We start from the raw sequence: 23,371 nt of genomic DNA, 5'->3' as shown, positions 1-23,371 counted from the left end.
ATATACATTATTATTAGCTTATTATTATTTATTATTATTATTATTATTATATTAACCTTAACCATTTACTCACACGCATGTCGTTCCAAACATCTAAACATTTCTTTCTTATGTTGATCACATAGACATTTTGAAGAACCAAAGAGTTGTTGGTCCCCATTGTTTTCCACAGTAGGGAAAGTAGTACTACTAAGTCAATGGGGACCATCAACTGTTTGATTACCAGTATTCTTCAAAATATCTTCTTTGATGTTTGACATGAGAAAGAAGCTCTTACAGGTTTGAAACGACATGAGGGTGAGTAAATGATGACAATTTTCATTTTTGGGTCAACTATTCCTTTAAAAGCCATAAAACCTTATTTATCATATATGACACTCAACAAAAAGCACATACAGGTACACAAACCTTTATAATATTTATCGAAAGTTTAAAGAAACTGTTCTATTAAAAAAAACAATTAAATTCTATTTATTTTAAGCATTTTTATTGAAATCCATTTTAATTGCAAACGGTGGATATTTAAATCATAATTCATTCACTACGACTTCTTTTTATATGATGTTTCGTTTCAATTTATAAATGCACATGCAAATTGACTAACAACAGTGGTGATGCACAAAGTACATTTGGAATATTTATTACAATCTTCTTTTGGAGTAGACTGATGTGACAAATGTCTCTCAAAATAAAAGTAGTTTGGAAATGAATATTGATATTTTGTGATTTTTAAAAAAGTAATTGATTCATCAAAGGGTTAATCTGGTGTAAAATGATGCAACACAGCTCTACACAGGTTATCACTTGCAGGGGGTTTAAGAGCGCTCATGTTACAAGCCGCTGAAGTGCACCGCTGCCTATAAATAAATCAAGCTACTTGCCATATACACTGCTCAAATACAGACAGAGCAGAAAAGACCTTCCTTGATGACCAGTGAGTCAGCGATTCAGCTACAGCCTCAGTTTGACTCCTAACTCTTGTAGACTACATAGTTCGAGTCATTACAGTAAGTTATGAGTTGTTCTTGGGTTTACCTTGGAGAGCTGTGCATTGATCCAGTTTGTGAATGTCCTCTTCTGAATCTGTTCCTGTTCCACTGTTAATAAAATAATATTACATCAGATAGGATTTATTCCTGGAGCAAACTCAGTAAAAAGAAAAAGAAAAAGTGTATGTAGGCCTAAGTGTAGGAAGCAGTATGAGCACAATGAGAATACATCTATGCAAAAGAATGTACACATCTTGCCAGAGAACAGCTTTGGGGCTTTCTGGTTTATAGCAGATCAAAAACACAGCATGTCTTCATACATAACTATTTATAAGCCGAGAACATGGCATGACCACTGGAAACCTGGCTCGACTTACCCATCTCTGAGCCGCCAATGGCCTCCACCTCAAACAAGGTTTTGAAAGACACCATATTCTTTCATTGCTGCATGAAAGTTTCCCTCATTTAGTGTGTTTCTGAACGCCAATGCAGATGCTCAGTTGGCTTAACCAGCATCCCATCCCATCACAGTTATATTTAATTTAAACTTCTTCCCATGCTATAAAAGGGAGACTGGGCCTTTCCCTCAATTGGAGATGTTCATTTCGTTTCATGGGACAAGAGCCAACCAGATCCTAAGTTAGTAATTAATCTTGATCTAAGCGCTGGCCCATAAGACAACGGAAATCCTGTTAGCACAGCAACAAAACGCATGTTCGCCCATGACATAGAGCAATATAAATCCATATGTTTTAATTAACAATGGAGTTGAAAAATGGAAAGATAGAATGGAATAGCCTAGAATAGAAAGACTTTTTTTATTATATATATATATGTATATATATATATATATATATATATATATATATATATATATATATATATATATATGTATGTTTTGGTGTTACTCAGGGTTGTTATAGTTACAATTATATATTATATAATTATATACAATTATTATATTAAAAAAAATGTAATAACTGGAATTAAATAAAATATAACATTCTAATTCTTTAAGTTATTTGCCAAGGCAACATTTCTCATTTTACTGTACTAAAATAATTAAAACTGAAATGAAAATTACAAAAATTTCAAAATAATTCAATTTAATTAAATCACAACAAAATAAGCAAATCTAAAATAAAAAAAATGGAAAATACAAAAAAATATTAAACTGATTGAAAATGAATAAAGGCTAAAATAATATTGGTGCTACTAAACATGCTCTTGAATGTACTAGCTTTAAAAAAAATTATTATAATTATAAAAATATCAACACAGAACTATATTACATTCATAAAATTGAGTTACTTCATAAATTCAGTAAACATGTGATGTCACTCAAACATGACTTCAGACAAGCCGTCTCTCTTTAAGACCGTCCTGTCGTCACAGCAAACATTTGGCTGCCTGGCAACCGTAAAGACTGTCTGAAGCGAGTCCAGCGCACACAGCGATGGTTTAAACTGACAGGAACGCTGAGACACATGACATAGAGAAAATGAAAGAAGAGACACCAACAACTTCAAAGCTCTTCAAGGGGATTTACTGTGCAGCTGAAGTGAAGAAAGCTGGTAAATGAATAATCATTCAGATAAATGAATAATACATCACAGAAGAAATTATACAAGCTTATTGCCCTCACAAGGTGGATATCTGTTTGGCCGACCAATAACAGATATGGAGGGTGTTTGGGAAAACATGCATTATTTTTGCTAATTGTTCGATGGTGCAGAAATGACACTATAACTATAAAGCTGACATGTTAAAGTAACTGTGTACTTAAGATCATGTTTACTCAGGTTGGGGCGATGAACAGGTTCTAGAAAAAGGAATACAAGTTACTTTTAAGATAAACGTCTAGCACACCCTCCCAAAACATGTTTTTGTTTGAAAACGTGGTGAGTCAACGGTTTACGATTCCTACTCGCCGTCTGGAAACCGCCCTTAACTTCCAAAAGAGGAGACAAATGAGAAAGAGACTGCAGAACAAATAAAACAACAAACAAAAGACCCAAATCAAAAGACACAAGTGGATCCCTTCAAACAACGACTCACTCATTTCTAATTATTTCTTTACCATTAAAGTTAAATAAAGTGCATTTAATTGAATATAGTCGAAGTATAATTTTATATTAAACCTCATAAGCTTTTCGAAAAAAATGTTTAAACCATGGCTGTTCATGGACATTTTTGACCCAGTAAGAGTGTCACTTTTTCATTTCACTTTTTTTGTGTTAATTACAGACCCATTTCCATTTTGAACGTGGACTAAAAATTGTATACTTCAATTATCGCTAAAAGCCTGGAATCTTTTGTTACAGAATTGATTGATGAGGATCAGTGTGGGTTCATTCCAGCTAGAAAAACACAAGATAATATTAGAAGAACTTTACACATACTCTGAAAAATTAATAGAGATAAATCAAGTGCAGCTCTTATAAGTTTGGATGCTGAAAAGGCATTTGACAGAGTGGGGTGGGAATTCCTGTACCAGATGCTGGAAAGATTTGGATTCAATCAAGGCTCAATATAAATTATTAGGGCAATTTATCAACAGCTGACCGCCAAAATCAAAGTGAATGGGTCTCTAACATATGGGGGGTGAGAAACACCCCAAAATACATCTCTCTACTTTACATCTGCCAAAAGAGAAAGGTGGAATGGCTTTGCCAAACTTAAAACTGTACTTTCAAGCTGCACAGCAATGACCTTTGTGCCTTTGGTGTGATAACTCTTATATTGCACGATGGAAAGATATTGGACTTTTGTACCAGATTATAATGTTCAAACCCTGTTGGGGGAGGAAGGCCTAGATGACTCTAAGGAAGGGCCTGAATCCTTTAGTTAATGGTTTCTCTTAAATAACCATGACCTATTCAGATACTTACAAATGAGAAATTACTACTGCAAAGACATTAAGGTGGTAAAACCTCTTATGGAAATAATGTGTGGCGCTTATCAACAAAAGACTAATAAGATTGTGTCTAAACTCTATTGGAGTCTGATGGAGAACTTGAAAAACACTACACTCTATGTAAAAGCAAAATGGGAGTCTGAATTAAAGATTGTCGTCACAGAGGAGGAATGGTACCAAACATGCCGTCTACTCCAGACCTCCACCAACTCCCAACAGTGGGGATAATTTAATTGGAAATGTTTTATAAGGTTTTTCCATCACTACTAATTTGAAGAGTAAACAACTTGGGATACCTCAAGACTGTTGGAGGGGCAGTGGTAGTAGGGACGCAAACCACACTCACATCTGGACATGTCCTAAAATTCAACCATTTTGGACTATTGTTAACAATACATTTCAGAAGGTGCTGGGATACATGACCCCGAAGGATTGTAAAGTTATGTTTCTTGGAAACATCACAGAAAATGTGCCGAAGGAGGATCTTTATTTATCCAAGATTTTGTTATCTGCGGCCCGAAAGGTTATTACTAGATTTTGGCTCAAATCGAACATCCCAGATCAACAGCAATGGACAAATATAATTCAAAACATTTTTATAATGGAACAAATTAACCTACACTATAAGGTTAAGAGAAAGAAAAATGGAGAAAATGGTCGAATTTTCTGGCCCTAGAGACTGCATAACTGTTCCTCCCAATATAACTGTACACTGTGTGTTAAGTTTGTGAGATTCTACGGATTGGGTACTGGTAATCTTGCACAAAAGATGGTAGAAGTACTGTATATGTATGGTTTATTATTAATTAGTGTTTCCGAAGATCACAATTTGACTTTTTGTTGTTTCAATGTACTAGATACCTCCTCCTTGGCCTCATTTGATGTAGGTTTTAAATATATATATAATTATTATTTTTATTTTTTTATTATTATTATTATAAAACTCCAATAAAGATGCAAGTTTCAAGAAAATAAGGTCATGTTCAATGCATCCACTTTGTTTGCAATAACTCTAGAACTAAAGTTTGTCAAAGTTTAATATAAACACTGCCAAACACTAATTTGGGACCGGTAAGATGTTTAATGTCTTTTAATGGAGTCTTATGTTCATCAAGGCTATATTTATTTGATCAAAATACAGAAAGGAAACAGTAATATTGTGAAATATCATTTCAATTTGTAATATAGGTTTCCTATTTTAATATGCGTTAAAATAATTTATTTCTGTGACGCAACCATTACTCCATAAAGACAGTTCATTTTAACTTTTTATTTATTTTATTTTTTATATTCAGCAGCACAAGAGTTTCGAATATTAAATAGAAATCAGCATATTAGAATGATTTCTGAAGGATCATATGACACTGAATACTAGAGTAATGATGCTTTACAGGAATAAATTAAAGTATATTATTTCACAAAATAAAAAATAAATAAATTTACTGTATATTTAATCAAATAGATACAGCATTGAGCATAAAAAAAACTTCATAAAAGATTCTTTCTGATTTGAATCTTTTGAGGAATACTGTATATAATCTCTATGTACCTGTTTTAATCATCTACAATCTGAATGTTTTAAAGTCTCCTATTTCCTATGGTATATAAAATTTGATCACAAAAGTGTGACATTTAATAAATTACCACATAAGACTTATCGAATGAAGTCCATTCTTCTTTTTGAAGCAGGTAAAAAAAAAAAAAAAAAAAAAAAAAAAAGACCAAAAGCTAATAAGAAGAGAAGACTGACCTTGTAAGAGTAAGTGTACATCATCAATGTCCAGTGGGACACCCCCCTCGTCCTCTGCAGGAGCGCTGCTTTCTCCCCCTGATGCCATTACTGCTGCTTCGACACTCTCACACACTCATTCCCACTAAAATTAGGAAAAAAATAAATAAATAAAAATAGTTATTAATTATTGTAATCATAAACAGCACACTTCTAAAAACTATTTCTAAATCAGTAAGCAAAACATTTTACATTTCAACCTCCTGTGCTCATGGAGTCACACTGATAAAGTAAAAAAAGAAGAAAAAAAAGGTGAACTTGTATTGTTGCCCGTTTTGATATTGATCAGGAGACTGCGCAATGAAAACAAATTCACATGACTGATTCAGCATCAGTTAGCAAATATTACAAGTGCCAAGACAGCATTAAAGTTTCATTGGGCACAAAGGTTGACCCATTCTTTTGTTATGGATCGATTAAAATTAGTTTGGGGAGAAAGGGCCTATGAACAGATAAACAACATCAGCGTAAAGTATTAATTTTGAAGAAGGAAAGCAAAGAAGGAAGTGTCCTGGGGAGATTAGGCTAATCATATTCCAAACCCACACACAACACCAACAAAGTCTCATAAATGAATACAGAACAGTAAGTTACTAAGTGAATCAAGAAGGAAGTACGATTCAAAGGGAAGTGCATAATAAATGGACATAAGAACACAGAAACACAGGCAGCCTGAGGGTTTATGACTTAATATAATCATTATCATTACTGAAAATGTTACACTGACTAAAGTATATTCAGGACTGGTTATAAGCTTAAAACACTCACCATCAGTGTGTGAATGAGTGAGTGGATGGGTGAATGTGAGGCAATTTGTAAAGCGCTTTGGATGACCATGGGGTCTTTTTAAAGCACTATATAAATGCAGTCCATTTACCATTTAATACACTCAAATGGTATTTTAATTGTGATTAGATTAAAATTATTTTAATTGTGACCTTCCCTGTTTGACTAATAACAACATGATGATAATTATTATTATTGTTGTTAATATTATTTATTACATTATATTTCGAATTTTTGTTCTTTACTGTGATAATAACTTAAAATGTAAACAATAATTATTAACATTGTTGTTGTTATTGACAATAAGTATTATGAACACGATATTAAATGTAATAAATATTATATTTATATCAATTTATTGTTCACAATAATAATAAAATGAAAATGTAAATATAAATCTAATATTCACTATTATTATTATTATTATTATTATTGACAAAAAGACAGACATATACACACACACACATACATATACATATATATATATATATATATATATATATATATATATATATATATATATATATATATATATGCGCAATTACATTTATATTTGTCATCTATTATTATGTTGTTCTAAAAAAAAGAAAAAAGTTAAATCAAGTATATTTATAACAAATTTTTGGTTGTCAAATAAACCATATGTATGCAAACACCATATAAAAAAATTCAAGCTGCCTTACCTGTATTGTTGTTTCCTGTTAAACTCACATTTTGTAACCTTGTTCTGTTTTTTAGAGACCAAACAGGTAGACTTACAGTTTCGGTTTTTTTACTTCTGAAAAGCTTATTAATATGTCTCAAAAAAACTGTTCTTGCACATATACATGCTAATATCAACACAAATGCAAGTTCATATGAACTCTTGAACGAGTTACTTGAAAGTATAACAGGCAGTGGCACCGTCAAGGACTCTTCTCTGAACACTCGACCTTGTTATTAAATGTGAAAATTACTAAATGGTCATTAGAGGGCACTGCTTGAATCACTCCTGATTCTTCCAGAATACAGTCACACTCATTCAGCACACACACACACACACACACACACACACACCTGTTGTTTCTGGGTGAGATTCAGACTCACCATCTGAAACTGTCAGAGATGTGGAAACAGCAGCTTCACTTGCTGCTGCCAATACTGACATCAAAAGGGCAAATACAGCACTGGGAATAAACAGACATTGTTACCAGCTGTCCATGTACTCTTTTCCACATACGTGCAGAGATTGACTGACAGAGGAGTAAGTGAAAGGGCATGATAGATGGAGAGATCAGAGTGGCATCTGATGCTATTAATAGGATAGATTGATGACATGCAAAAAGCAGTCTGTGTCAGTTAATACTTGCACTATGCATTGTGTATATGTGTAAACTTCATCTTCATTTACCATAATACCCTTAAATAAGCATTTGAGACAAAGACTGCACCTGTATGGTTTCTGCAATCCAAACCACATACCTATTAACTGACACGAAGATTAAACAACGTACAAGTGAATCTGGGGATCTGCATTTAAAGAAACTAAACCGTTTCAGCTCAAATTAAAGGAAATAAAAATATTACACACACATTCACGTGTAAAATAAGAAAATTAAACAACAATAAATTAAATGCATCAGTCCTAAAACAATTTCTTGTTGTTTGTTTTACTTTTGATTTTTGAGTGAAAAATCACCTAGAAATGTTCTTGACAGGCTTTCACGAAATAAAAGTACTTAAGTTCAGTCAAACCAAAGCTATGATGTTAATTACATAAATGACCCTTTACATGAGTGACATTACAGCACAGCTGTATTTGGGGTCTCATAAATGCAACTCATAATGCACAGTGTCATGAGATGACATACACGTCCTCATTCTCACTGCTCCACTGTATCAGGTGACACCGCCTGTGGTGTTATTATTATTGCAAGGACACACACAGTTACTCAATGTGACACTCAGTTTCACAAAACTACACGAACACATTTTAGGGTCATCATGCAAAAACAAATCCATATTTCAAATCAAAATTCTAGTCTTTTGCACACTCCAAACACATCTATTACATAACAATAATGACTGAGGACCAAAACATCTCACTAATTAGAGGAACAGCAAGACCAGACAAAGCCTCCTTCTGTAAGGACCTGTTAGGTGTGGTGTGATACAGGCATGGGTGGGGATGCCATTGATAATCAGTTAGAAAGAATCATAATACTTGAACATAAAGACAGTGCTGTTTAACTCATGCCCAAGCAAAAATAAGAAAACACAGGACATTGGGTGGGTGGCCAAACCTGGTGTGTTTGGTACCATCTGTTCATCTTAGATCTTTGCACCTGAGCTGTTCATTTGCACAGAAGAAATTAGAAAAACTCCTAAACTTCCACTTTTTTGTTATATTTTATTTAAAGCTTTTAAGTGTCACTTTTCTTGTTTAAATGATCAAACGCTCAAATAGCCTATCAGAACTAAACTGCTTTATAAATAGTTTTATTAATTCAGTGTGAAATAAATGAGCACGAGCAGAAAGGCACATCAAAATTAAAAGCTTAAAAGTACCATTAGTGTAGAAACTGATGCCAATGCATACTTTAATAAATTAATTTAATAAATTACTTTCGATTAACCTTTTACGGTTTAATAACCTTCACTCACGTAAATACAAGTCAGCTCTCTCGCACTACAGCCACAAAGAGTGTAAATGATCTAACTAGTTTTCATCAAATACTTATTCTTTAAAAACAACTAACTATACAAAATATGAGATGTGCAAACTTAATGAACTGATGTTGTGGTCAATTTTACTGCATGCGACGCTCGACAGAAACCAGTCATTTAATTCAGAAAGTTTTACAAACTCACAATGAGTGAACGCGGTTTGCTGTCTCAGGCTGCTGACAACTCCTCTCAATTATTTCCCAAACTGCACCTTTGGAAGCATTGAAAGTGAAGACGTCGCGGCAATGGTTTGTTTGAAGTGTTTTAACTCCGCCTTCAATTCGCGTAAACTTGAAGTAGAACACACCTTTCTGAGCTCCAGGACGTTTGAATTAAAAGAATCGATTCGCTCGAACTGGTTCAAAAAGATGAATCGTTTGAACCATCACTTTGAGTGTATGGCATTTTGTGTGTTCTGTTCTTTAAATGTTAGCACTGCCGTTTTGTATGTGTGTTGTTTGTTCATAATTTCATGTCACAACTTAAAAGGAAATGGTAATAATGAATCATTTATAAGGAACTGGTTCAAGAGAGCCATTAATTCGCGACATTGAGGGATGTACTAATGTGCTTTTCATTATTTGTACAGTACATCTGAGAACTGGCAACATGAGACAGTCTTAATTAATCACTGATTAAATGCAGTGCCAGTCTGTTGTTAAACCACTGTGGGTTCCTCCGCTGATCCGTTTCAAAAAGCTGTTGACTGTTTGCTGGCGTGCCTGCGTGTGTAAATATGGGAGTGAACTGGAGAAAGCCGAGGAGAAGAAGAGGTATTGAAATAACGAATAATTTTTGTGATATTTTTATTTTATGTTATTTTTTGATAAAGTGAAAAAATCTATTTTCAATTTATTAAGCTTGTATTATAGCTCGCTATGCATGCCATGCTTGTGGAAACTATAGGTGGAAACAAAGAAAGAGGCACTGCCCCCTGTTGTCCGACGCATTTATGACTGGTCAATGTGAATGAAACACATTTTATATTTGATATCCAGTAAACCTTTATAATCTTTCGTTTTATAGGGTATACACACATTTTAAAGTGTGTCATTAAAAATGTATAATTGTTATTATTTTTGTTATTATTATTTATTATTATTATTTATTCTTTTTTTTTTTTTTTTTACAAATGTTTATTACTTTTAGTTGAAAACTACACGGAAACTCTCAATTGTGGAATTTATTTAGACTTACATTTAGTCATTTAGCAGACGCTTTTATCCAAATGAGGACAATGGAAGCAATCAAAATCAACAAAAGAGCAATGATATACAAGTTCTATAACAAGTGTCAGTTAGGGCTTTTAAATAATATAATAAATTTTATTTAAAGAATTATAAAAAAAGAAAACCGATAGAATAGAAACGAATAGAGCAAGCTTTTTATTTATTTTTTGCTTTTGTTAATTGTATAATAAATTAAAAGAAAACAGAATACAAAAAGATTAGAAAGCTAGTAAGATTATTATTTTTTTAAGAATATAATTAGAATAGTGAGTGCTAAAGTTAGAGGGTAAAATAAAGATGTAAGAGATGTGTTTTAAGCCAACTCTTGAAGATGGCTAAGGACTTGATAGAGTTGGGCAGGTCATTCCACCAGGAGGGAACATTTAATGTCAAAATGTTGGAAGAAAAACACCAGTATGGAGGGATATGTTAATGATGGGAGTGAGTGCAGGTACAACTGCAGGAGTGGTACCAGGGTGGTACAGACTGTCCTGGAATACAAGGGCCATACTGTGTCTAAATAAGATGTAAGAGTGGAGCAGAAAGTATCAGTAGCACTATTAGCATCAAGATACTAACAGTTTAGGGGAAGCAGGTGAAGATGAAACCATAGCAGATAGCCGGGATCGAGGGTGAGTTTATATTTATACTCTTTTAAAGGAATTAATTTTATTCAAAAAATTAGCACTAGTGCAAAAAGAACATATCTGTAAGAAAAGTGACTTTGAATGAATGACTCCGCTGTGGTGGTCCTCGGCTCCGCCCAGGTGGGTTTCTGTCTCGTCTGCTTGGCTGTGGAGGTCTTCTGCTCTGCCCTGGTGGGCTTCTGTCTCATCTTGGCTGTGGTGGTCCTCTGCTCTGCCCTGGTGGGCTTCGGTCCCATCTGCTCAACTGTGGCGGTCCTCTGCTCCGCCCTGGTGGGCTTCTGTCCCATCTGCTTGGCTGTGGTGGTCCACCTGCGCCGCCCCCAGTGGGCTCCAGTTCCGCCTGCACAGCCCCGGTGGGCTCCAGTTCCACCTGCTCCACCCTGGTGGGCTCCAGTTCCACCTGCTTCACCCTGGATTCCTGCTCTGTCGTCACTCCCTCGGTCCACGGTCAATCCACTTCCACGTGGACTTGGCCCTCCAGCCCTCCCCTGTTCCGCCTCCGCTCCACTGCCCTCTTAGATTGTTTAAAGCATCTGGAAGCCGCTCCTAGGGTGGGGGGCTATGTCACGATCATTAGCTGATCGTGAGTGCCTATGAACTCCAATAGAGGGCACTCCTCTCAGGACTCTGGCATCTTATATTTCCATTGCCAACTCCATTTCCCATAATCCCGTTCTTAGGGCTAAACACAAACAGGTGTTCCCCATTAGCACTCCCCTATATAAACTGTGTTTGGACTCAATCGGGGCGAAGTCTTGTTTAGTTCTGTCTAGCATTTCTGAGCATTTTCCCTGTGTTTGTTCCTTCCGTGTCTTATCTTGGATTGTTTATACAGACTCTGATTCTCTGCTGCCTGCCCCGACCTCTGCTTGTTACTGTTACTGATTCTGGATATCCCTGACATACCTGACGCCATTCCTGATTACTGCCTGTCCGGCCATTCTATTAATAAAGTTCTGCATATGGACCCGAACGTCTCTTACTCTCTACATAACAAATGTGATGTTATTACAGTGTGTTTATAGTAAAACCATTCCAAACTAATTAAATCAGGTTGCTTTGCCAGTATAATTTCTGAATAGGGTAGTGTGTGTGTGTTGCTGTCTCCAGTCAAAACAAGGAAAAATAGGAATGGCATTTATGTGTATGAGCTTAAGTTCTTCTTGAAGTTGATTGTAGTCCTTCACTGTGTTCTGCATCTTCCATTGGGGAATAACGTTGGACCTGGGGTAGCAAAAAGGTGGAATATTTCCAGTAATTTTCAGAAACATTCCAGAAATGTTGGAAATTTGCAGGATATCTTTGAATCTTCCAGGGATTTTTGGAAAGCTTCCAGAAATTTACTGGAAACACACACACATACATGACATGCAAAACTCCGCATTTGAAAAGTCAATATCAAATACTTAAACTAAAAACAAAACACACTTACAGTAGCTGATTCAAAAGCACCAGATTGTCATAGCAAAGTCAGAATTACCTCCTCTCCTAGGTTCAGGAAATGGTCATCCAAAAAATTAGTTGCTGTTCTGCTGTAAGTAATCTTTAAGATTCCTAAATGCATATACTTTCAGAAGGCCAAAAAAAAGTGCTTTTGCATTCATACACACAGCATCTCCCTGACATGGCTTCTTCAACACTGAGGTTACTGAAACCAAACCTTCTTTCTTAGCTTGAACATTTGGGCAGCATTACGCAAATATATCAAGCCGGTAGTCCTCAAAGTTCTGCAGTTAGATGAGTTTACCAGTCTGGTAAAGGTTTCTAACATTCCATGTTTTTATTTGAGTAATCGATTTCACGCTGAAAGAGACCATACATCTGCAGTTGGACTTTCTTGTCACAATTAAATATAACTGAGGTTTGCTTCATGTTTGGCCCCACAGCCAACCCTCTTCCTTTTATCTGGGCTTGGGACCGGCATTGTGAGGGTTATCATTAATATATATTTATTATTATAAGAAAAAATATGTTATTTATATATAAATATGTTTACACCCCTACGCCTGGAATAAATTCTAAGTAAAAAGATGTTATAATAAATGTTTTAAATTGAAAAAGTATACAACCATGTACAATATATTCAATATACTTTATTTTTGTTAAAACAACATTTTAGGATCCCTAACATATTTAACCATTTTACACATAACGCCTATGTGAAGGCATGTTAAAATAAATATTTTAAATAGAAAAAGTATAAAATTACTTTAAAAAATATACATGCATCTCTAAATACATGATTTTTCTAGTAATAAGGCCTCAGCCGAGGCATGGAAAGGCCACTCATGTCATCTTGCCAGAAACAACACTGACAGTATGAACATACTGTACTCCTCATCGATAACGTGAATGCTGTTTAGATGCTTTCCGGTAAATTGGCAGGGCATTGGGAAAACCCAACACAAACCAGTCATGGTAAATCATCTGCTCCAGGGCAATCCTGTGCTCTGGATAACACTGCAGACAAGCCCATAAAAATTGGATGCACTCTGTGCAAAAAATAGATGAGAGATATTTGATTATTATCTTAACTTTACACATACTATCTTTAGCTTTATACATGCTACATAATCTTTAATACTTTGCTGAAAATCTTACCTTGTGACACTGCAAATACAGACTGGTTGCTGCCCAAGCAGTACAAGTCTCTATCTTTTGGAAAACGCCCATGCAGCATTGTAAACAGGAGCACCCCTAATGAATACACTGTTGCGGGCTTTGCGTGATATCTGCCTCTGTCATGATATTCTGGAGGGATGTATGGTTTTGTACCTGGGGGAAAGAAATTGTGTTAGATGTTTATAACACAAGCATGTTGACTACATACAGAATGCATATGAGTGAGCAAATCAGTCTGATAGCAAAGCGATGCGTAATGCTTACCATAGCAGGTGCTGTAGCCTGAATCCTTCACGAGGTTCCCACACCCAAAGTCAATCAATTTGATCTCCAAAGTTGTCGGGTTCACAAGCACATTTTCCAGCTTGATGTCACGATGGAAAACGCCTCGATTGCAGCAAAAGTTAGCGGCATAAATGACTTGCCACATGATGTACTGTGCTATCTGCTCTTTGAGGCGACCTCCGCTGCATTTCAAAAGTTTTGCCATATCCATGCTTGGCACGGGGCGCTCCATGACTATTAAGTAGTAGTCTGGGTCGTCCTGCCAGTCCAGCATTTCAATTATATGTGGACAGCTGGGTTTCCTATCGATGATGACTGCCAACGCAATCTCTACAGGAAGAGGTTTGGGGTGAAAAGCCTGAAAAAATGATCATTACATTGAAGTCATTTGCCACATTGTTCATCAAGGGAAGTTTGCCTATTGAAATGTGATTAACATCAATATGAGACAGTGTTATGAGATGATAAACAATGAATGAGAAGAAGAAGCATACTCACAGTGGTGATATATTTAGTGTGTTTCGTCTTTTTGACATATTTCACAGCCACCTGATTACCAAAGCAAGGAATAAACAATTAACATGCGTACAGAGATGATTTCATTCCAGACATTAATTCTGAAGAGAAGTACATCAACAAGCAGTAAATTAAATCCTAATAAAGTGTTTGGTCAGTCTTAAAAAGTTAAGTTATCTAAATAGTGAATATGAGATTAATTCAAAAGGAAGTAAAAAGACTAAATACCTTAAGACCATCCTTAACACGAGTCCCTTTTCGCACTGACCCGAATCCTCCTTCACCCAGCCTGCCACCAAATTTGTACCGCCAACAAATATGATCTGTTGACAGAAAAATTGACAGAAAATTGAATTCTTATTCATTTTATAATAAAAATTCATTTGACACACTGGAGGATCATTTTAATGAACTGCAACAAAGCTAAATGGTGATAGAATGTATTACAAAATCTTACTGTACATATTACAGCTGTTTTGGGTTATGGCAGTAAAGTTACCTTTGTCCAGCTCTCCTGTTGCAACGGAGTCTACTGGAGTACACACAGCACTAGCAATGCCCATGTCTACTTGAGGATGTCTTGCAGAGGCAATGCCCCCATCTTCTTTGGGAAGCACTGCAAGGGCAATGCCCCCATCTATTTTGGAATGCTGTACAGAGGCAACGTCCCTCTCTGCTTTGGGTCTCACAGCAGAGTTAACGTCCTGATGTACTATGAGACTCTCTGCAGAGGCAATGTCCTCATCTGCAACTGCACAGGCAATGGCACTGTGTGCTATGGAGGTCACTGCAGAGACAAAGCTGTCATCATCTGACAGATGCACTGGAGAGTCAGTGCCTTTACCTGCTGATGAACACACTGAAATGTCGAGGACCGCCGGTTGAAGGACATCTTCAGTGTACTCAGCAGTGGGGGTCAGTTCCTTGAGGCCTAAAATGCAAATAAAGAATAAAATATTATGATTATTAAATTGCAAATCCATGTTTAAATGTTTTTCATTTAGAGGTAATTTTTTTCTTTTCTTTTTTGCAATTTGAAAAAGCAAACTTTTCTAGATGATGTAAATTGATATTTTAGATCTTAAAAAAATATTGAGTGGTTTGGCAATGACCCCTAAGAAAGTTATCTAACATCAAACTCAGATAAAAAATGCGTAACATAATTTCAATCCAGTTGTTCATTTTAGTTTCCGTTATTTTAAAGTCACACATTAAACATTAAAACCAATAACGGAGTAACTGTTTAAGAAAAATTCAATTTTACTTTGACTATGCCTCCGGTATGTTCCTGTTCCCAATACAGAAGTCTGGTACAGCTTCTCAGCCTTAGCCACACTGTACTTTTTTCTTCTTAAGTGCCACCTCCAAAACCTCTTCCTTTCTCTCTTATTCTTTTCTTTCCCTGCCTCACTACCACCACCCACATCAGCCACACAAGCCCCAACAGGGGTCTCATTATCCTGATCAGGATGGGGTTGGGGTGTCCTTTTTAACAAAGTCCTTAAACGATTCAGTGCTTTGATTAATAGGCCCATTTTTACACAGGTTACCGATAATACTGCTCTACTTTTACAGGACTTTGATATCCGACTACTTCAAACCTTCAATTGAGCAGGAGAGAATCGCGCCTTTTATATATGCTGGCGAAAATTCTAAAAGTGACGTCATTATGTCGCATGCAGAAGTACGAAACATTATTCAAAACATAACAAAATCAATGGCTAAAGTGTCAGAGAATCAAATGACGTCATGAAAGTGTCGGGAATTTACCCTACTTATTAAAAAGCTACGTTCATTACAGTAGCGAACATCATAAACGTGATAAACATCAGCCGGACACAACCTCAATATATATAGCTATATATATATAAACAAATTACAAAGATTTAAACTTTGTATATACTAGCCTACATTATTCGCCTTATACAGTTATTCATTGTTTATATAATTAAGTTATAGTTTTTATTCGTAAAGTAGCTAACTGCAAATATTGCAACAATGATTTCTTAAGCAGCATTCATTTTGAAGTAGGTAATGATATAAACGGTGGTTAAATTAATTATTAATTTAGTATACAACATTTTCATGGAAACGGCAATAAACAGATTTGTGCGATCTTGGAGGGTCTGAAATAGATGTTGCTCAATCAGGACATTAAAAATATACACATCATAATTTATTCAGAGAAATAGCTGACTATATAGCCTACACAGTACGGGTTTTTAAAGACATGAAGCTTTATTTCCTAGCTTTTCATTTAATAGAGCAATATTAACAGAGGCTATTGCATTATTCATTGTAATATATTCGAATCCTTTTCTGATACTTAAACGTTCATGTGTAATAATTAGGCTACTGAATAATTATGTTCATAAAGAAATAAGGTAGACTACATTTTTGGGTTTGATCATTGTACCAGTGATGCCCGGGTCAATATACCAAAACCCGCACCCGACCGACGTTTTGAACTAACCCGCCTGCAACTCAGACTGCTAAAAAAGGAAAAGAAAATATTGCAGGCTACCAGACCTGCTTCCTGACCCGCATTTTTTTTAATTAAATGCTCATCATAACGTCATTTGGCCATAGACGTAGGAACTAGGCAAAAAAAAAAAAAAAAATCCAAATAATCCGCCAATAAACTCATAATTTGTTCTAAAATAGTCTAGTCTGGCTGTCTATTTTGATGTTTCTGTTCAGCAGACAATGAGGTTCGGGTTTGTTCCGATCAGAGCTCATGAGCGCGGAGAGTGCATCACTCATTCCGTGGGGTCTCGCTCAACCCAGAATGGCCTGCTGGTTCGAAAAGATGCAAGGAGACATTTAATTGTTTAGTAATAAACTGGTGTTTTCTGTGTCTCTGCAAAGATGAATTTGACAATGCGGACTCTTCAAGCCAGACAGAAATGCACATTTCATATGGATTACATAATCAGAGAGTTATTTTGGTTTTAATATTTTCTTTTACAAGTAGACATTTCAAGCTTTCTGTAATATATAGCCTATATTTCTTAAATCTGTGAGGCACAAGCTGAGTTTCTGCGCCCTCCAGTTCACATGCAATGCAAGTGATCCTGCCGGCGCCTCATTACATTGTCTGCTAAATATTTGCTTCTTATTTATAAAATACGGGCAATTGATTGATAAAACATTGATCAAAATTAAGATACAATTTATACAAAACGAAAATCTTTTAAAAAGAGTTTTCTATAAATCAAAACTTAATGAAGTCGTCAAAATCATGTTTTACCAAAAACAGCGTCTTCACCTTGTCTCTTTCCGCCTCCATCTCTACCTGCAGACTGAGCTCGTGCATCATCTTCGCGCCAGTTATTCAGCCAATAAAGTGTAGGCCTTTCAAAATTGTGTCTAGTACTACATTAATTACTATATTAATTACAAAGGTTTAATTGGCATCTTCATTTCAAAATACCCGACCATCCGCGACCAGAATAGGCTATCATTACAAATATTTTACCGCAGGCAACCGCGGGGGACCGCAGGCACCCGCTCATTTTGGATCAACCCGCGCATCACTGTTAGGTACCTGTGTCACCGATCATGCGCAGAATGCTGGGCAGGGGCGTCGCTAGGCCCTTTTTAGGGGGGCTTCAGCCCCCCTAAACTTATGCCCAGCCCCCCTAAAAATTATTTGATTAATTAATGAGTGATCGCTTCAGTCCCCTTTAAAATCTCATTTGAGACGGTGGCAAGCCGCATCAAGTTCCGGCTCCTCCCCTTATCTGAGTCTGCATGGATTCAGCGCGTTTTTCAATCCACAGGGGCGCCGAGCAGAGCGAACATCAGAGAGTACAAGGTGTGTGTGTGTGTGTGCGTGTGCGCGTGTGTGTGTGCGTGTGGTGTGTGTGTTCTCGCATCCAATACCAGTACGTCTTCGCTGCGTTCACTTTCAGCCTTTATCACAGTGTGACAGATTTTTTTTTTCTTCCAACAAAAATGAAGCGATTAACACCCATGAAAACATACTTTAGAAAACGATCATGATTTATTTTAATTTACTTTTTGAAATTGAAAACATATTATTGTGTATTTCGGCATTACATTATGCAGCCATGCAAAATAAATTATTAATAACACACATCATTGTCTGAAAGTACTAAATGGCACAGAGAGAGAAACATCATGTGGAGTTATTTTGTTTTCTATTATTAAACATAATTTTGTATTAAGTAATAATTAATCATTAGTGTATCATGATACATATATTAGAGTAAGAGTAGGCTAAAGGGATCTGTGATTTATTTTTTTTTTTTAAGTAATTGATTTATAGAAGTGGCAAATTGATAATGATGTTATTTTTAATAAATATAAATAAATATAGAACAGATTAAACATATTGCCAATAGACAATTACATTAATACATGTTTTGTCTATATTCTTAATGAATATTAGCTGGTTAGTTAAATGATTTGAAATGAAATAAATGTTCAGGGGCTGACTTGATGTATAACCAACCGTATTGTTGATTATAAAGGCTAAAAAGCTAAAAATTAATAATAATAATAATAATAAAAATAAAATATAATAATTTATATTTCATTGTAGATGGATATACAACATTTTTTTTTGTCGTGCGGGAGTAGGTCTGCAAATGAGCAACAGTCAGGTGAGAATAGAACAGACAGCCTCACATACACAATACCACTGTGTTCCCAAGATTCATTGCAGTCATTGAACCCTTATGTTGTTTTAATTTTCTGCCAATTTCCACGTACATTTCATAAGAAAAAGCAGTGGTATCATCAAAGGATAAACATGAATGTCCTAATACTGAATCAGGAAGTCTTTATTGTAAAAAAAATAAAATAAATAAATAAAAAAATCTACATTCCCAATTCAAAATTTTCCAGTGACTGGTCACATGTAAAAAACTGTATTAGTTTTTTTTTACAGTGTTATATATGGCTCAGTCAGTACTCCTACTCCCATATATGAAATACAGGGAATACAATGGAATAGTGGATTGCAATAAGGTTAGTAGTATACAACCCTACCCTAATAGTAAAATAATATTTTTTAATCATACCCTTATTGGGGGCTGAGCCCCCCTAAAATCAAAATCTTAGAATCGCCCCTGATGCTGGGGTTTTTTTTCTTTTTTTTTTCTTTTCTTTTTTTTTTTTTTTTTTTTTGCGCAGGCATTTTTTAATCCTAGGATCAACTCAGATAGATAATGAAGTAGGCTATAAATAAAATAATACCTACGATGGAGAAAACAGTCATACAGGTAGATATTATAGCCTATTTCATATCTATTATGTTTTATTATCAGTTAAGCTATTTTCGAAAACAAATAATGTAAAACGTGCAGTAACGTTACTCTGCTTATGTTTTACTGTAAGTTTTAATACAAACCAAACATGGTTATTGAAGTTCATGCTAATCACGTGTTTAATCGTGCGTTTGATAAGCCTCAACAGTACAACAGTGTTCCTGTTCACACATTTTAACCCTCAAACATTTTCTTATGCTCTTGATTTATCTATTTCTTTCTCTGTATTACAGTCCACTCTTCAGAAAAGTGATGGTTTGGGAGATACTACATCAGAGGATCCTGTAAGCCCTGAACCAACCAGTCCTTCAAACATTTTTAAAGATCTTATGTTCTTTCTGTGTAAATTCAATTTAGGATAGATTTATGAATAGTTACATGGGTTTTCCTTACAAGCAGTGGGCTTTGGAAAAGTACTGAGATTAATAAAATCTGAGTTTTAACTGCAGACTTGTCTTGTGTGATAGAAATCATGATAGAATGGTTTTCAAGAGCTGGTGTGAATAAATATAGATTTAAACTCAAAGAGACGGGACAGTCTGCATATGATTTGATATTTAATTCAGACCCAGAATACAGCGAGATGGACATCACAGAGCGCAAACACTCCTGCAGTGTGCGTTTCATTCATACTGAAGACGGAGGGCGCTCTCGCGCAGAAAGCCATTTCAGGAAGGTCCTAATATGGGCAAAAGTATCCAGCTATTGCTGCATGAAAACAGTTTTTACACAGAAAAAAAGCACAGAAACTTTTGCAAACACGAAGACATTAAACATACGATTGCAACAATATATGATTTTTCAAGTAATCTCCAGCAGGTGATAAATAAAGGATGAACAATGCAGTACCAATTGACATAGCATTTATTACAGAATATAAACTATTCTGCCTTATTATGTGATAAAAAATTGTTTGTAGTATATAAACAAATCATTATTATTTGTTATTGTCCAGCAGTTATAGATTTCTAAGCCAATTAAAAGCTAGAAATTTGAGAAAAATTAAAGTTGCCACTACCAGTCAGAAGTTTTTGAACAGTAAGCTTGTTAATATTATGTTAATATTTTTTATAATATTTTTAAATATTTTTTTCTGTTCACCAAGCCTGCATTTATTTGATCCAAAGTAAAGCAAAACAGAAAAATTTTGAAATATTTTTTCTAACCTATTTAAAATTAACTGTTTTCTATTTGGATATATTTCAAAATTTAATTTATTGAGATTTCAAAGCTGAATTTTTAGTATCATTACTCCAGTCACACGATCCTTCAGAAATAATTCTGATATTTTGATTTGCTTCTCAAAAAAAAAAAAAAAAACACATTATGATAATGTTGAAACCAGTGGAGTAGATTTTTTCCAGGTTTCTTTGATCAATAGAAAGAACAGAAGAACAGCATTTAATTTTAAATAGAAATCTCTTGAAAAATTATTACTTAAAGCTGAAGTAGGTAACTTTTGTAAAAATATATTTTTTACATATTTGTTAAACCTATCATTATGTCCTGACAGTAGAATATGAGACAGATAATCTGTGAAAAAATCAAGCTCCTCTGGCTCCTCCCAGTGCTCCTATTGCCATTTGCAGTTACAGACCGCTCCCGGTAAGAAATCAACCAATCAGAGCTGCAATCCGTAACTTTGTTTGTGTTCAAAATGTAGAAAAATTTATATAATAAGTGAGTACACCATGAATCCGTTTTCCAAACCGTGTTTTTAGCTTGTCCTGAATCACTAGGGTGCACCTATAAAAAGTGTTTATATTCAGACTATTTTAGATTGCTTCGGGGGTACCGCGGCAGAGTAACCCTGTTCCTTTGTGATTCTTCATAGGCATAAACAGAGAGAAGTAGTTCCGGCTACAATGTTCTTCCGCAAGACGCAAGCAGTTCTGTTTATTAACCGCTAGAGCGTCAAAAGTTACCAACTGCAGCTTTAATCATCACTTTTGATCAATTCAAAGTGAAGTGAAGTGACATACAGTCAAGTATGGTGACCCATACTCAGAATTCGTGCTCTGCACACCCGGAGTAGTGGTCATCATTTATGCTGCGTTGCCCGGGGAGCAGTGGTGTTGCTGGCCTGAGACTCGAACCCACAAAAGAGTCCTTGCTAAATATAATTGTTAATTTCTATAGTGTTAATTTTTTTTTTTTTCAAAAAACACAAATTATATATTGACTCTAAGCTTTTGAATGATATAGTATATTATGGTGCAAAAGCTTTTTATTTCACATAAATGCTGATCTTTGGATCCTTATATTTATCAAAGAATACTGAAAAAAAAACGGTTTTAAAAAAATGATGTTTTAAATATTGATAATCAGCAAATCAGCATAATATGATTTCTGAAGGATGTGACACTGAAGGACTGAAGACTGAAACTTTGATCACACAAATAAATTACATTTTAAAACATATTCAAATAGGGAAAAAAAGTTTTAAATATAAAAATATTTCACAATATTACTGTTTTTGCTGTACTTTGGATCAAATAAATGCAGGCTTGGTGAGCAGAAGAGACTTCTTTAAAAACAAAATATCTTACAGAAATGTGTGTGTATATATATATATATATATATATATATATATATATATATATAATTTCTGTCCCCCTCACAGAATCAGATCCAGAGGCTGAAATTTAACAAGAGCAGCATCAGCAACAACGTCTCTATGTGGTATGTACTGAAACTATATATATTTGCTTAGCGGTTTTGGAAAATGACTAAGTTCCACTTTATGTCATCTTTTTTTATTTTAAGCTGGAAAGTGCAGTTTGATGACAATATCGCATTTTGTTTACTTGATGGGCTTACGCGCCGATAGCTAAGTTAACAACACAGGGATAATCGAAGCAGTTTTACTCACCGCATGTGGTTCCAACACACGATCGTGACCCTTTTTCGTTGGGATTGCATTATCCTTAAGAAATAAACAATGTGCAAATCAGGCGTCAAACTGGGCCTTGTTTGTAAAACAAGCATCTTCGAAATGCAGGGAACAAACAAAAACACTTGCACAACTCCGTTGATGCTCTGTAAAAATAAACTCCATCCACTGGTCCCTTAATTCTGTTTTTTTTTTTTTTTGGTAATCTGTGCAGGGTTGTCTTGCCCTGGCAACCAAAAACACTTCTTTTGTGACATTTCGCGACGCTCTCGCTCTGATCAGTGAATGTCTGTGCTCTCAGTGCTCTGCTATACTGGAGCGCGCTCTCTTCTGGCAGCAGTGCCCTCAGGACCCATTTAAGGAAATTCTGCTCCATCTAACGTCACACAGAGCCATACTCGAAAAAAACTTTCCGAAACTTGTGACAAACCGGAAGGAGTATTTTTGGAACAGAAATACTCCTTCAAATGTACAACTTAATTTTTGAAACTTCGTCCATGTTTAGCATGGGAATCCAACTCTTTATCAGTGTAAAAAACTCAGTATGCATGAAATAGCATTTCACCCCCCCTTTAATCTAGAGGGGGAGACATGATTTCTGTTTACAGAAGTTTAAACGACAAATAAATACATGAATTTTGCATTCATACACACTGCATCTCCCTGACATGGCTTCTTCAACACTGAGGTTACTGAAA

General features: G+C 35.3%; 2 protein-coding genes across 2 annotated transcripts in view; both read right to left on the bottom strand.

Annotated features, from left to right (window-relative positions):
- LOC113037934 (nesprin-2-like) overlaps positions 1-9,442 on the bottom strand; it is an 80,308-nt gene extending 70,866 nt beyond the window's left edge. The window contains 3 exon segments of the mRNA XM_026195247.1: positions 1,036-1,097; positions 5,657-5,780; positions 9,332-9,442. Coding sequence (XP_026051032.1) covers positions 1,036-1,097; positions 5,657-5,744 — 150 coding nt within the window. The 5' untranslated portion in view covers positions 5,745-5,780; positions 9,332-9,442.
- Positions 9,443-13,307: 3,865 nt separating this feature from the next.
- Positions 13,308-16,085, bottom strand: LOC113037839 (serine/threonine-protein kinase pim-2-like). Its single transcript, XM_026195186.1, has 7 exons — positions 15,751-16,085; positions 14,986-15,417; positions 14,715-14,809; positions 14,469-14,519; positions 13,950-14,328; positions 13,665-13,838; positions 13,308-13,555 (listed from the first exon to the last, which is right to left on the bottom strand). Exons 1-7 carry the CDS (start codon positions 16,019-16,021, stop codon positions 13,401-13,403), a joined length of 1,557 nt encoding a protein of 518 aa, XP_026050971.1. The 5' UTR covers positions 16,022-16,085; the 3' UTR covers positions 13,308-13,400.
- Positions 16,086-23,371: the final 7,286 nt, after the last annotated feature.

This window comes from Carassius auratus, chromosome 20 (genome assembly GCF_003368295.1).
Source record: "Carassius auratus strain Wakin chromosome 20, ASM336829v1, whole genome shotgun sequence".
NCBI lineage: Eukaryota > Metazoa > Chordata > Actinopteri > Cypriniformes > Cyprinidae > Carassius > Carassius auratus.
The sequence above is the reverse complement of the archived record's forward strand: the minus strand, read 5'-3'. Positions and strand labels throughout refer to the sequence as shown.

Bases quoted from the DNA above. Each gene is read 5' to 3' on its own strand.
- LOC113037839 (XM_026195186.1), bottom strand. From the start codon at position 16,021: ATGGGCCTATTAATCAAAGCACTGAATCGTTTAAGGACTTTGTTAAAA. The intron at 15,418-15,750 runs GTAAAATTGAAT...TTTGCATTTTAG, and splicing joins ATACCGGAGGCATAGTCAAA to GCCTCAAGGAACTGACCCCC. The intron at 13,839-13,949 runs GTAAGCATTACG...TCTTTCCCCCAG, and splicing joins AGGCTACAGCACCTGCTATG to GTACAAAACCATACATCCCT.